We start from the raw sequence: 14438 nt of genomic DNA on the forward strand, positions 1-14438 counted from the left end.
TCCTCAAAAAGTCATTTTTTTACCAACAATTTCCAAATTTATCCATGGTTTTGAATAAATACCCAAAATAGCTACTTTTTCCGTCGGATTCGACAGAATTTCAACACCGTCCGACGGAATTCGTGGACCTTTAAAATCGCGTCAAACGTCAATGTTTTAATGGATCCGACAGAATTCTTTATCTTCTACATCTTAAACTCTAAACCTCCATAACCAACCTCAATCTTTCTTATTTATCCACAAAATCAAGCAAATTCATAGTAATCGTTTTTTTTTTTCGAGGAGAACACAACCATATTGTTCAATTTCACTCTAGAACTCAAAATAAAAAACCCCTGAATTGAAAATCTAGGGTTCGATGGACAAATTAAACAGTTGGATCCGGAAGCATGAACTGAACCATCGGATCCGACTGTTTATTATTACGTCGCCTAGAACACGAATACGCCTAGACCACGAATCCGTCGGATAGTTTAAAAGAACGTCGGATCCGTCGAAAAATTTGAATACGTGCCAACATGTGATAGACTATACTATTCCATCAGATCAGTTTTTGTTTCCGTCATATCCGACGGAATAAAATAGCCATTTTAAAAAGTTTTCCAAAACCATGGCTGCTTTTAGAAAGCATTGATAAAAAATGACAGTAAGAATTTTCCCTTGAAACAATTTAAAGTAAAAAGACTCAAAACCCTTGCATAAGTTTGAAATAAATTATATGCCTTAGAATAAAAACTAAAAGTCTTATTAAATTATTTTTGTCATCTTCTCCAAGCATGTCTTTTGCCTCTTCACACATTCATCTTGTGTTAGGGCCGTCTTCGAAAATCGTGAAATATTTTTGATCGAAAGGAGGAAAAAAATCGTGTCTTAATTTAGTTGAGTAACTGGGTTTTAAAAATTGAAAATACATAAATTTTTTCTTCAAAAAAAATATATGTAATTTAAAAAAAATAAAAATTCAAGCCTATCGAGATGTCGGGCCGATGTCAGTCGACCACCCGGCCTTGCCTGTGCTTGCTCTGCATACCAATCGTCATTAGCAGAGCTGGCCCCGGGGGGGGAGGGGTGGTCGACGGCCCCCGGCCCGACACCCCACTAGGCCCAAATTGAAAAAAAAATTTATATGTATTTTTATGAAAACGATATTTATGTTTAATGTTTAAACTCAATTACATAACAACTAGTTTGGTCTAGTGGCAAAAGGGTATGACTCTCAACCAAAAGGTTGTGGGTTTTAGTCTCCATTAGGACACGTTTAAGCTTATTTTTTACACAATCCAAATCATAAGTTTATAACCAAATAAGCCCATTTAAATATTAAATTGTTTAAGCCCAACAAAATACTCGTTTTACTTAAGGCCCAAAATATTTGTCGCCTTCGGCCCAATTTTTTTTTTCAACTCTCGGAGCCGGCCCTGGTAATTAGAAAGGAGCCGCTCCAACTAGAGAGCTTGTGAGTTATAGTGGAACAAATATTTTGTCCGCTATGGGTCTCGATGACTTGCATATTTTGATATTTTGGCTTGGTTTAAAGTAGGGCCGTCCAAACCGCTCGGAGCTCGAACTCGCTCGCCGTTCGCTCGGAAAATCCTCGCTCGTTTTTTCGCTCGATTGTAAACGAGTCGCTCTGCTTGGTTCGGTTTGTAAACGAGCCAAGCAACGAACAAAGGCCTGCTCGGTTCGGTTCGGTTCGGCTCGAATATTTTTAATTTATTTTATATATAATTATATATGAACAAATATATAAATATATAGACAACACACATAAAATACAAGTATACAATTTTTTAAACACTTTTAAATTGTTCATATTCCGTCAATTTTATAGTTTTATCAGTTTTTTCAGAATATTTAAAGTTTGTTTACATGTTCATTATCTCACTTCAAACTTCTTTATCCTAAAAATTTATAACCTATTATGCGTTTGTCTAAAAACTACTAATTTGTTTACAAAATATATTATTTACAGCCTTCAAACTTGTTTATTATTAAAAATTTTAAAGTGAAAAGAAATAAAAATGCTCGAAAGCGCTCGATGTTCGATCGAAAAATGCTCGATTCGATTTTGGCTCGTTTCGTTTTTCGCTCGGTTTGAATTTCAGTCGTTCGGTTCGGTTCGGATGTAAATGAGCCAAGCAACAAGCAAGCCTTCGCTCGATTTGGCTCGGCTCGTGAACAGCCCTGGTTTAAAGGAAGGGAATCACAATTTCCAATCCTAGCAGACATGACACATGAATTCCAGCTTCCAATCTAATATTTCATGTAGTGATAGCCATAGGGTTTTATCACTTAAAAGAACAATGTTGACTCACACAAGGCCACAACAGTGAAAATGTGTCTTTGGTTGAAGATATCATGGACGTGGCGAAACATATCTGATCCACGAAAAGGAATTACTTAACCAATGACTTGTTTAACAAAAAAGAAGATACAAGATAATCACATTTTATCAGGTCCGCTCATTGGAAATAAGTCCAAGAACACAGGTGTTGAGCTAAATTTTTGCATCTGGTGACTGCCTGGTGGTGTGGTATTGGGCTGAATTTTTGGTTATTGAATCAAGTGATGAGTTAGGCCCACTTTAAATAAGGTTGAATAAATTAATACTTTCAACTTTTAATATCCAGTCTTTAATGCCTTAACTTGACTAATAGGCTTTATGAAGTTGGTACTTTTTTTTTATTATTGAAAGTCGATCTTAAAGTTCGTAATTGTTGGAAAATTAGTTTGATCTCATCAACTCTTTCTCTTTATTATAATTCTTGACTCTTACAAATTACACACACCATAAACATCTATTAATATTAAACAAACAACTTGAAAAACAAGACAACTCATTCTAGAAAACTAAATAACAAGTTTATTTTTACCATACTAAATAAACGTATCATAATAAACTTACTAAAATTCTTTCACTTAACCCCTTCAAATTTTCTTGATGAACCATTTCAAGATTAACTTCCAATAGTAATAACTAATAAGTAATCACTATTAGTTACGTTGATAGGTTAAATATGTTGACAGTTAAATCGGATCAATGGATTTATAAATGTGCTATAAATCCAATCTAATTGTAAAAGAGTTAAATTTTGTTTTTGTTTTTTTTTTCCTTGAGCTCTATTCATGCAAGAAAACTGGAGACATAAAATTAAGAGGGTTCCTGAAAAGTGGGAGCCGATGATTACTGATTACGAGGTCCCTCACCATCGGGTTTCCGTTTTTTCACATTCCCTCACTTTTCTTCCACATTTTTCTCCCCAGAATAATAATAATAATAATAATAATAATAATAATAATAATAATAATAATAATAATAATAATAATAAACTTATCATTATGTTTTGATCTTGAATAGTTCACCTTTTACAATATTATTACAATGCCTAATCCCAAGAGCCACAACGCTGATTCAAAAGCAGGAGGAGATACGAAGAACATAAACTCTGAATCCAAGATGAATAGAGCGGAGTCCAAGAACAACAAGCAACACCATTCTGACATCAAAAATAATCACAACCACCCTGCAGACTCTAAAACAAACGTTGATGCTTCTTTTCAGGTTTCATATTATATTATATATATACTCATGTAGCTTTCATATACATGCAACATGTTATTACTTATTTTAATTTTTTATTTGTGTGTTTATATTTAGGGAGATGTTGGTGGTGATGTTATGCCACATTCTTCTGCATCGCCACTGGAGCGGCAACATTCTCATAATGGCAACAAGGTATGTATTACTTTCTCATAAGAATATGACATGTTTATGGATTTGGAAATTAGGTTGGTTAACTCTTTGTTTATACGAAATTTGATTATATTGGCTGGCCCTTTGTCGGTTTGTTGGTCTGAACCGATTATTTTAGTTTTTTAAATATGATAAAAAGTTGCATAGTTCTGTAATGATTAATAATTAATAGAAGGTTAGAAAATTTGAATGAAAGTTCGGTTTACACAGTTGATTTCAAGTTTTTTAAACCGCAGGACAGTTAAATTTTATGACTACAAAAAGAGAACCATATAAATCTCAAACCAGATGGCTTGCTTTGGTTGAAACGGTTTGTTAACACCCACGTATGCATCAATCCTGTGCAATCATATTTTGTGGATAATACTTTATTTTGTTTGATTAATGTTCATATTTGTAATTTAAAAGCTACAAACAAAATGAAATGCATTTGGATTATTTCGGTGCATAAAGTTGTTCTATGTAGTATATTGTAAAGGAATGATTGTAAATCATAAAAATCTCAGCTGTTCATAATTGATGGTTTGCAGGTTTATAAGAGCGGGTGGTTATTTTTGTCATCAAAAGGTATCTTTTCTGTCATTCTTTGGTTATACAACAATATTAGTTCAAGGGCTCTAGTAGTCTCAGTTTACTACAGTTTGATCATTCTCCTGTTTATATGTTTTGTTTGCTTGCGTCTCAAGTCAGTTATGCATGCTTAATACAGGGATTGGGTGGACATCTTGGAAGAAGAGGTGGTTTATTTTAACAGAAACCTCATTGGTCTTCTTCAGAAGTGATCCAGTAAGTTATATGGAATATGGAAATAGTTTCTTTTTCATTTTAGATGTCCTCAACGACATAGCCAAGCTTGGCAAAACGGGCCGTTTCAAAAAAGTATTAATGTGGTTTAGGTCAAAACAGGTTATGATCAAAAGTGACTTTCTGTAGGATAGAAGCTATGGTAAATAGCAAATTCCACACTAGAAACCTGCGACTGCTAGGATTCTCGGACAGAAAACTAGTGTATCCAAGGAGATGAAGGGTGACGGGCCGCCACTTTGTTTAGAGCTTGTCGTCACAGGTGTGAATCGGTAAATCAAGAACAAACAACTTGGATAACTCCCAAATTCTATTGATCAAGAAAACTTACTCAAAAACTTGATTACATGAGTTTATATAACCTAACCAATCCTAGTTAGGCACAAATTCCCTATTAGATACAAACACAAACTCATCTATATCTAAACATTAAATTTGAGATAAACCTAGATTCTAATACACATTAATTAGTAATCCCTAAAATACCCTTAATTCACCAAACTTGTAAATCAAGGAAATATCCCAACCCGGTTACCAAACTTGCAGCGGGTCGGGAATTAGTTAACGGGCCAACAATCACCCCCCTAATTCCTGACTCGAATTAGTGAGGTCTTCTACTCCAAGAAGCTTTCGCATCTCCATGAACTTAATCTTCTCGAGTGCTTTAGTTAAGATATCAGCTCGTTGTTCTTTCCCGCTTATGTGTTGAACATCAATCTCTTCTCGGTCAACGCATTCTCGAATAAAATGATATCGGGATTTTATATGTTTGGTTCGGCCATGAAACACATGATTTTTCATGAGGGCTATAGCTGAAGTGTTATCGACCCTCAACACCACCTTGTGTAATTCCTTCCCGGTTACCTTGCTAACCAAATATCTAAGCCACACGGCTTGACATGCGGCTACACTTGCCGCCATATATTCTGCCTCACATGATGATAATGCCACAGTACCTTGTTTTTGTGAGCACCATGTGATCGGTGAAAGCCCGAGATAAAATACATGACCCGTTGTACTCCGCCCGTCATCCTTATCGATGTTATGACTACTATCCGAATACCCGTTCAACACCCCCTTATCCCGATAATATTTGATTCCATAACCCGTTGTTGCTTTCACGTACCTTAGAATATGTTTGATTGCATTAGCATGGGACACCTTAGGAGCTTGCATGTACCGGCTAGCTACCCCGACAGAATACGCCAGATCGGGTCGGGTTTGGAGTAGGTACCGAAGACAACCGACCAGCTTTCGGTACTCCGTTGGATATATATCATCCTCGTCTTTGGCTTTCGATAACTTCAGGTTCGGGTCCATCGGAACATAGGCCTTATTACAGTTTTCCATCTCGGCCTCTTTTAGGATTTTCCATGCATAAGCTTCTTGTTTAACCCAAATTCCGTCTTCGTCTTGAGAAACTTCGATCCCAAGATAATAGTTTAGAAAACCAAGATCACTCATCTCAAATTGGTTTTTCATCTCTTCTTTAAACCTTTTAATTTGAGCCACGTTCGATCCTGTTACGATTAGATCGTCCATATACACACCGATAATTATGATCTCGTTACCGGTATGTCTCGTGTAGACAGCTTGTTCTTTAATGCATCTTTCATACCCGAGTTTCTTAAGCGTTCCGTCAAGTTTGAGATTCCAAGCCCGAGGGGCTTGTCGGAGTCCGTACAAGGCTTTCGCTAGACGGTAAACTTTGTCTTCTTTTCCTTTCTTTACGTAACCCTCCAGTTGAGACACAAATACGACTTCATTCAAGTTCCCGTGTAAAAACGTTGATTTAACGTTGAGATGGTGGACTTGCCATTTTTCTTGCGCGGCTAAGGCGAGTAGGACTCGTACAGTTTCGAGTCGAGCCACCGGAGCGAATACTTCGTCATAGTCGACACTGTATTGCTAAATGTAGCCTTTAGCCACAAGCCTCGCTTTATATTTAATAATTTTCCCAGTTCGTTTTAATTTGTAAACCCACTTGAGCCCGATCGGTTTATGGCCCTTAGGTAGGTCCGTTAAAGTCCACGTACCCTTTTTTTTCAATAGACTCCAACTCCACCTCCATTGCCTTTACCCAGTATTTGCTATCTTTTGCTTCCGAGTAATTTTTCGGTTCGTCCTCGGCGAGCAACATTAAAGCTTCTTCAAACTCTTCTTGTTCTCGGTTAACCCCATCATTTATTACGAAGTCCTTGAATCTTCGTGGTATCGTATGGGTTCGGGCAGATCGCCGGAGAGGTGTGATTAGTTCATTATTAGCAACTTGATCTAACTCGTTTGCAACTTGGTCTGACTCGTTTGTTGTTATTTGATTTTGCAGAGTCTGGCCCGTTTGATCATGGCTATGTGCAGAATTAACAACCTATTCTGCTGTTCTGGGCTCATTCTGGGCCTGCCGCCCATTTTAGGCCTGTGTAGCTCGCTCAGTTTCGACCTGTTGATCAGCCCCTACTTCAATAATAAAATCTTTTGGGTCGGGTTCAGACCTGTAAATTGACCATTCCCAGCTCCTTTTCTCATCAAAAGTTACATTTCTGGAGACATGAATTTTCTTTTTAACCGAGTCGAACATTCGGTAAGCTTTCGATCCAGGTTCTGACCCAAAATAGACCATGGGTCGGCTCCTATCATCCAACTTTTTCAGGTTAACTTTAGGTTCGATTGCAAAACCCACACACCCGAAAACTTTTAGATGATCGATATTCGGCTTTCTCCCCAGCAACGCTTCATAAGGTGCTTTCGAATCGACGGCTTTTGTAGGAACCCGGTTCAGGATGTAAACACTGTGTATTGCCGCCTCTCCCCAATATTCTTGAGGAACCTTCATCGATTTTAATAAACACCGGACAGTCCCGATTACGGTTCGGTTTCGCCTTTCAACAACTCCATTTTGTTGAGGCGAATACGGGGCTGTCAATTGTCTTCGTAGGGCATGTTTTTCACACCAATCATTGAACTCGATCGATGTAAATTCACCCCCACGATCAGTTCGTAGCGTTCCTACCTTGAGACCCGTGTCAATTTCGAACGCGTTCTTGAAACGTTTAAAGAACCCGAATGCTTGGTCCTTTGATTTTAATAAATAACACCACATGTATCGTGAATAATTGTCCATAAGCAAGAAGATATAGCGATTTCGAGCCAGGGTGCTCGGTGTTATCGGCCCGCACAAATCGCCGTGAAGCAATTCGAGCAGTTTTATAGCCCGAAAGGAAGCTTGATTCGGGTATGGTTGTTGAGCCTGTTTTCCTACTAAACAACAGTCGCATATGTTAGTAGTATGAGAAATATTAGGTATACCACGTACCATTCCTTTGGTGCTAAGAGACTTCATGGACTCGAAGTTAAGATAACCGAGACGGGCGTACCACAAGCATGTCGGGTCATCAAGCTTTGAAAGTAGGCAAACCGGTGTTCCAACTTTCAATTGGATTTTGTAAAGCCGGTTCTTCGTCCTTTGAACTTTCATAATTAATTTTCCTCCACTATCATGTAGGAGAAGGTAGTCAGACCTCATATGGATATCACATCCGTACTCCGTGGCTTGTCCGAGGCTAATAATATTACTCCGTAGACTCGGTATGTAGTAGACGTCGGCTAGGAGTCGGTGTTCACCAGTTTTGCTTGTGAACACGATTGACCCCTTTCCTCTTATTTCCACACACAAGTCATCACCAAATCTTACTCGTCCCGAAACCCGCTTGTTTAACTCCGAAAAATACGACCGATTTCCGGTCATGTGGTTTGACGCTCCGTTGTCAAGATACCACGTGTCAGCTGTTTCAGATTCAAATTGACTTGGAATCACTTTCTTTTCATCCAAGAATACACTGTCTTCGACTCGTGCCATGTATAGATTCGGATCCAGTTCCTCGGTTTTCGCGAGATTAGCCTCCCGCTTGGCCCTCCTTCGTTCCGGACACGCGGATGCGAGGTGTCCGTATTCGTCACACTGAAAGCATTTGACTTGTGATCTGTCCTTCGGTTTCGAGCTCGAACCCTCATCGGTTCGGTTTTGAGATGGGTTAGTTGAACCCTGACCATGACCTGATTCTTTCCCTCGTCCTCGACCCCTTAACCCGCCTCTACCGCGTCCCCTATTTGACTCGTAGGATCGGTTCTTGGCCCAGATGTCATAATTATTGAACATTAATTTACTTTGATTCTCAGTTAGATCGTCTTCATCTTTAATCCGTTCTTCGAACGCCTTTAAACGACCTACAATATCATCAAAAGTAATTGTTTTTAAGTCAACAGTTTGCTCAATGGATGCTACCATGTGGATGAAGCGGCGTCTTGGTAGTCCATTGAGGAATTTCTTCACGAGTTTGGACTCTTCGATAACTTGACCGAGTGAAGCGGATTTTGCTGCAATACCAGATATTCTTGTTACGAACTCATCGATCGAGCTTGAGTCTTTCATCTTTAACCCATCGAGCTCTGAGCTGAGTGTTTGAAGTCGCGCCTCCCTTACTCGTTCTGCCCCTTGATGTCGGATTTTACTGGCTTCCCACATCTCTTTGGCAGTAGTCAAGTTCCCGATTTGCATTACCAATTCTTCGGGGATCGATTGGAACAATAGTGCAATTGCCAGATTATTTTTCTTGGCATCGTCACCTGTCCCGGGTTCGATCATATTCCAAACATCGTGTACGTTGAAAATTGCCCTCATCTTCATGCCCCATATTGTGTAATTCGTTTGATTCAACATAGGGTAGTGAAGCGTGGCTGTGTTGGTCTCCTTAACCGTAACCCTAGCTTGGTTATTCGGTTCCCCCATCGATCCTCTTCTCCGTTGCCTTCTGTACTTAAGAAGAGTAGATGGTTCAAGGTCCAGACCTTGGATCTTTTATCAAAACAATTACAGTCTGATTGTTTTGAATTCTGCCGTGACCACCCTTTCCTTCTCAATTGCCAATTGAAGATCAATTAGCGACTTCTAATCAATCCTCCTTGCAATTGAAGACCACGACTTGTGTTATCCCTTTCGTTTCTTGATGTCGGCTCTGATACCAATTCACAGGTGTGAATCGGTAAATCAAGAACAAACAACTTGGATAACTCCCAAATTCTATTGATCAAGAAAACTTACTCAAAAACTTGATTACATGGGTTCATATAACCTAACCAATCCTAGCTAGGCTCAAATTCCCTATTAGATACAAACACAAACTCATCTATATCTAAACATTAAATTTGAGATAAACCTAGATTCTAATACACATTAATTAGTAATCCCTAAAATACCCTTAATTCACCAAACTTGTAAATCAAGGAAATATCCCAACCCGGTTACCGAACTTGCAGCGGGTCGGGAATTAGTTAACGGGCCAACAAGTCGGGCTTAGAGTTTTAGCTTTATTACCATGTAAAAGAGAATGGGAAATAATATTTGAATTGTATACTGTAATTACAATAATAACTAGTAATATATAAAAATAAACACTTAACTATAAAAATAAACCAGAAACTCAAGAGAAATCTATCTTGGGCTTGCAGGCCACAAACTAATAATAACTAGTAATAATTATACTTAACAATTCCTACCCTAAACTTAGCGATTGATTATGTATTTACTATACTTAATATGCTCAATTGAAAATTAGTTAATTATAACATTGGTGTGTTAATATACAGAATGCAGCAGCTCAAAAGGGCGGTGAGGTGAATCTAACTCTTGGTGGCATAGATCTTAACAGTTCAGGCAGGTTGGCCTGCTTCTATTTGGTCTATTTTCATGATTAGCATTTTTGAATACCAGATGCTTCCCATTCTGTATGGTAATTAGTAGTAACGGGCCAAAATGGGATTGGGTTTAAAACAAGTCATATTTAGTCGCTCGTTTTTTTTTTTTTTATTATGTTCACAAGTACAATGAATGAAATGATATATAAAGTTGCGTGCTTTAAAAAGGGTGAGTTGCCCGATTTCTTATAGCCTTGTCTATGTTTCAGTGTTGTAGTGAAAGCAGATAAGAAACTGTTGACAGTGTTATTCCCTGATGGGGGTGATGGCAGAGCTTTTACTCTTAAGGTACACTCGCAAATGCCGGTTTTTATCCATATATATATATGAAGTATTCTGATTTTTACATTTTCATATAAGAGAGTTTAACTTTATTTTTAAATGAGTGATACCCCTTACGCATCTATATTTTTAGGCTGAAACTTCAGAGGATTTATTTGAGTGGAAGGATGCACTAGAGGCAGCTTTGTCAGATGCGCCAAGTGTAGGAAACGGGGTATCAAAAAATGACAAGCCTGATACCATTGATGCTTCACCGGAACAATGTACACACGCACTATGCATATATGTGTATTTATCTTTAACAGTTTTGCTTGAAGAGAAAAGTAAAATTAACATGCATGCATATGCATATGTTCAACAGCAAAAGACCAAACACCCAAAAAATCAACTGTTCTCGGTAGACCAATTTTACTTGCTTTGGAAGATATTGATGGGACTCCATCTTTCTTAGAGAAAGCCCTTTGTTATGTGGAAGACTATGGTAAGATTCTCAGCTTCACATGCAATCTGCTTCTGAATTCTGATATCCGCATTGCATTAGGTCTAATTCGATATTTTTATGATGGGAAATGAATGTTTCAGGAGTGAATGTAGAAGGGATCTTGAGGCAGGCTGCTGATGTTGATGATGTTGAACGGCGCATTCATGAATATGAACAAGGTGAGTCAACTGTTTTTGTATTAAGGAAACTTATTCTTGTGTTAACTTTCATGACTTGTTACAGGAAAGGTAGATTTTACTGAAGATGAAGATGGCCATGTTATAGGTGACTGTATTAAGGTATGTATGTTAACTAAATTAACCTTGCTTCGGTTGACATAGAGATGTGAACTTGTGAAATGGATATTGAGCCTGTTTGTGCCCAAAGTTATTATTTAATGAGGCATCTAATGCAAATGTACAAAAAATTATACTGACCAATTTCAGAAAAATATTTTGTGAACTATTTTTAAGTAAATCTGACTAGTGTTAACTGTTTTAGTATGTTCTTCGCGAGTTACCATCAGCCCCAGTCCCAGCATCTTGTTGTGCTGCATTGCTAGAAGCATATAGTAAGTTTTTCATACCATTTCAACAATTTTAAACTTTCTTGAGATGTGAGTACATCTATATAAAGTGCTCTTTTCTAAGTAATGATAAACTCTATGGTGATGGTTAGGATCTGACCGGGCCACCAGAGTGAGTGCTATGCGCGCAGCTATTTGCGACACATTTCCAGAACCAAATCGTCGTTTGTTACAGAGGTGGATTAATCTGTAATGCATTTAAAATAATTTGGTTTTTGTAAGTAAAATGGCTTTTGTTGGTTGGTGTAGGGTTTTGATAATGATGGAAGCTGTTGCTGAGAACAAAGTTGTAAACCGAATGAGTGTTTCAGCAGTGGCAGCATGCATGTCACCGTTACTTCTACGACCCCTTTTGGCTGGTGATGTTGACCTTGGAACCGAATCGGATATGGGCGGTGATGGGTCTGTTCAACTTCTACAAGCAGCTGCAGCAGCAAATCATGCTCAAGCAATTGTTATCACCCTTATAGAAGAATATGATAAAATATTTGGGGTATGCTGTATCAAACAAATAAGCTCCTAACCCTTTTGAGCCAAAATAGATTGATTAACATTATACTATTAGCAGGAAGAAGACATGTTAAGTGATCTTTACTCTGACTCGGATGAGTATGGAAGCGAGAGCGGAAGTGACGAGTATTATGAGGAGGATGAATACACTGACGATGATGATGCTGAGAATATGACAGAGGGTTCTTACTCTTATGAAGAATCAGATCGCAGTTCTAGTTATAGTGAGAGTGTGGATGATGATGACCGCAGCAAGGTTCGTTGGTATTATATGTTTTTGAATATTGATGATTTTGTTAAGAATCTAAACTTCATTTGTACATGTGTGCAGGGTTCTGTTAGCTCAAATTCCGTTTACACCGACGACTCAAAAGTTGGTAGGATTCGTCGACGAACAAGCGTAAGCATACTTATGTTGTAATTAGGAAACTAAATGTCGAACATATTTAACGAGTTCTTTTCTTTTGCGTTCAGGTCAAAAGGGGATCACCTTTGGAAAGCATTGCATTTGTAACCGATCAACAGTAAGAATGATAAATCAAGATTTATCAGTTATTCGCTGATGTATGCACTAATTATGAATCTTTTGATACTATAAAGGGCTGAAGTTGTGAAGCTTGAGGCGAATAAAGCTAAACTTAAAGAGAGAATTGAATCAGAGGTGGTGAACAACTTGTTGCTTATTTTGAATAGAATAATTAGTTTTGCAAGAGTGATGGATGGATGGTGTTATACAGCGCAGGCCAGACGAAATGCAATATTGAAAGAGGATTTAGTGAGCAAGAAGCAAGCTTTAGAGATGTGCCGTGTGGCTCTTTTAGAAGAGGTATGACATGATACACAATCTCAGCAAATTGAATGGTTTAAAATTGTATTTTCATGTTTGTAGGTGTCAAGATTAGAGGAAGAGTTGCAGAAGGTTCCAATACCAGCTTCGGTTGATGAAAAGGTTTGCTTTTTTGTTTGTTCCTGTTAATTATTGGTTCATTAACCTGTAAATGTTTTAAAGACAAATGCAGATCCAGACAACACCGACCAATCAGAGGCCAGCGATCCTGCGTTACAGTCTGAACAAAACTCCAATGATCCTGGATTACAACATAAAGACAAGGATCTTGAGTCTGCAACTACAACTAGAACTCCTTCACATAGGAATAAGGTAACGTAGGAATAAGATACAAACTTTCAACTTATGGTGTTTTACATTAAGTTTTGCTTGTTTTTACAGGACACACATTCTAGCAGGGAACATCATTTTCATTCACATCCTAGTAAACGTCACGAACACAGTATGAGCAAGTCTACAAGCTCTAGAAGGCCCCATGCAAAGGGAGAGGTAAGTAGTCTAAATTATATTTAAGGAAAACGGTATGGAACAAAGAAGTCCAAAAGTATTATGTTTGCAGGCAGCAAATACAACTTCAGCGCTGTCGAAAATAACAAACAGACTAAACTTTTTGAAAGAAAGACGGAATCAAATAGCCGATGACCTGCAGGACACTGACAAAGATCACAAAAGTCAAGCACAATAGATGATGCAACAAATAATAATCAAATTTTATGGTTATAAAAAGATCAAAAGATGAATCACGGTTCAAGGACGAACGGTCACAAGATGACTCGTTGCAGGATTGAATTTGTTTTGCATACTTTACTTTTTCTGTTTTGATAATTAAGATGAATGAATATGTGTTCTAAGTGTTTAAAGATGATCCAGTGATCAAAGGTATTAACGTATAATATCTCACCATTTAATTTAGATGATGTAATTTTGTATTATCTTTTATATATTCTTTTAATGATGATTATCGAGAATATCAGAAAGTTGATTTTCTTCACATGCTTACTGTTAAGTTTACATACAACAAATTTAAACATGCACCTCCACCTGATTTTATTTACTAAAGAACATGTTATTCAAGAGCATAGTTCTTATCTTTTAATCGGTCATTCCTACATGGTCTAACCTTACTAATTTCCTATAAAACATTTTCGAAAATATGGGTGAACCGTTAGCTGACTCTCAAACATTTTCAAACTTTCGTTAAAACACAAATATAGTTTTCTATACGACCAAGCAGGGGGGCATCACTAGCATACACACACAAGTTAATCGTTTCTCTGGGAGCTATGCCCTACTTGAGAAAAGGATTGAGACTGACGCATAATATGCCTGTTAATTGTCATTTATGTCTGGATCCAGACACATGTGCATTTAGTCGGAGTGTTTTATTCTCTACATCGTGTTAACGTTTTAGAGATTTCGTTAT

At 37.7% G+C, this 14438-nt stretch overlaps 1 protein-coding gene across 1 annotated transcript; it reads left to right on the forward strand.

The window, feature by feature from the left end:
• Positions 1–3382: 3382 nt before the first annotated feature.
• On the forward strand, positions 3383–13700 carry LOC143542416 (rho GTPase-activating protein REN1-like). Its single transcript, XM_077035006.1, has 22 exons — positions 3383–3562; positions 3659–3736; positions 4285–4321; positions 4464–4540; positions 10202–10272; positions 10519–10597; positions 10725–10854; positions 10953–11072; positions 11174–11251; positions 11316–11371; positions 11574–11643; positions 11751–11835; positions 11908–12151; positions 12227–12424; positions 12500–12568; positions 12643–12692; positions 12769–12829; positions 12911–12994; positions 13058–13117; positions 13178–13327; positions 13397–13504; positions 13575–13700. Exons 1-22 carry the CDS (start codon positions 3383–3385, stop codon positions 13698–13700), a joined length of 2211 nt encoding a protein of 736 aa, XP_076891121.1.
• The last annotated feature ends 738 nt before the right edge of the window (positions 13701–14438 follow it).

The sequence above is a fragment of the Bidens hawaiensis genome, unplaced genomic scaffold (assembly GCF_021521415.1).
Source record: "Bidens hawaiensis isolate Kalapana, Puna unplaced genomic scaffold, B.hawaiensis_p1.1 tig00012838_1, whole genome shotgun sequence".
Taxonomy (NCBI): domain Eukaryota; kingdom Viridiplantae; phylum Streptophyta; class Magnoliopsida; order Asterales; family Asteraceae; genus Bidens; species Bidens hawaiensis.

What these genes read in the sequence shown, in the direction of transcription:
- LOC143542416 (XM_077035006.1), top strand. Translation starts at nt 3,383, where the DNA reads ATGCCTAATCCCAAGAGCCACAACGCTGATTCAAAAGCAGGAGGAGAT. An exon ending in GTTATTTTTGTCATCAAAAG is followed by an intron (nt 4,322 to 4,463) that starts GTATCTTTTCTG and finishes TGCTTAATACAG; the next exon opens with GGATTGGGTGGACATCTTGG. An exon ending in AATATGATAAAATATTTGGG is followed by an intron (nt 12,152 to 12,226) that starts GTATGCTGTATC and finishes TACTATTAGCAG; the next exon opens with GAAGAAGACATGTTAAGTGA.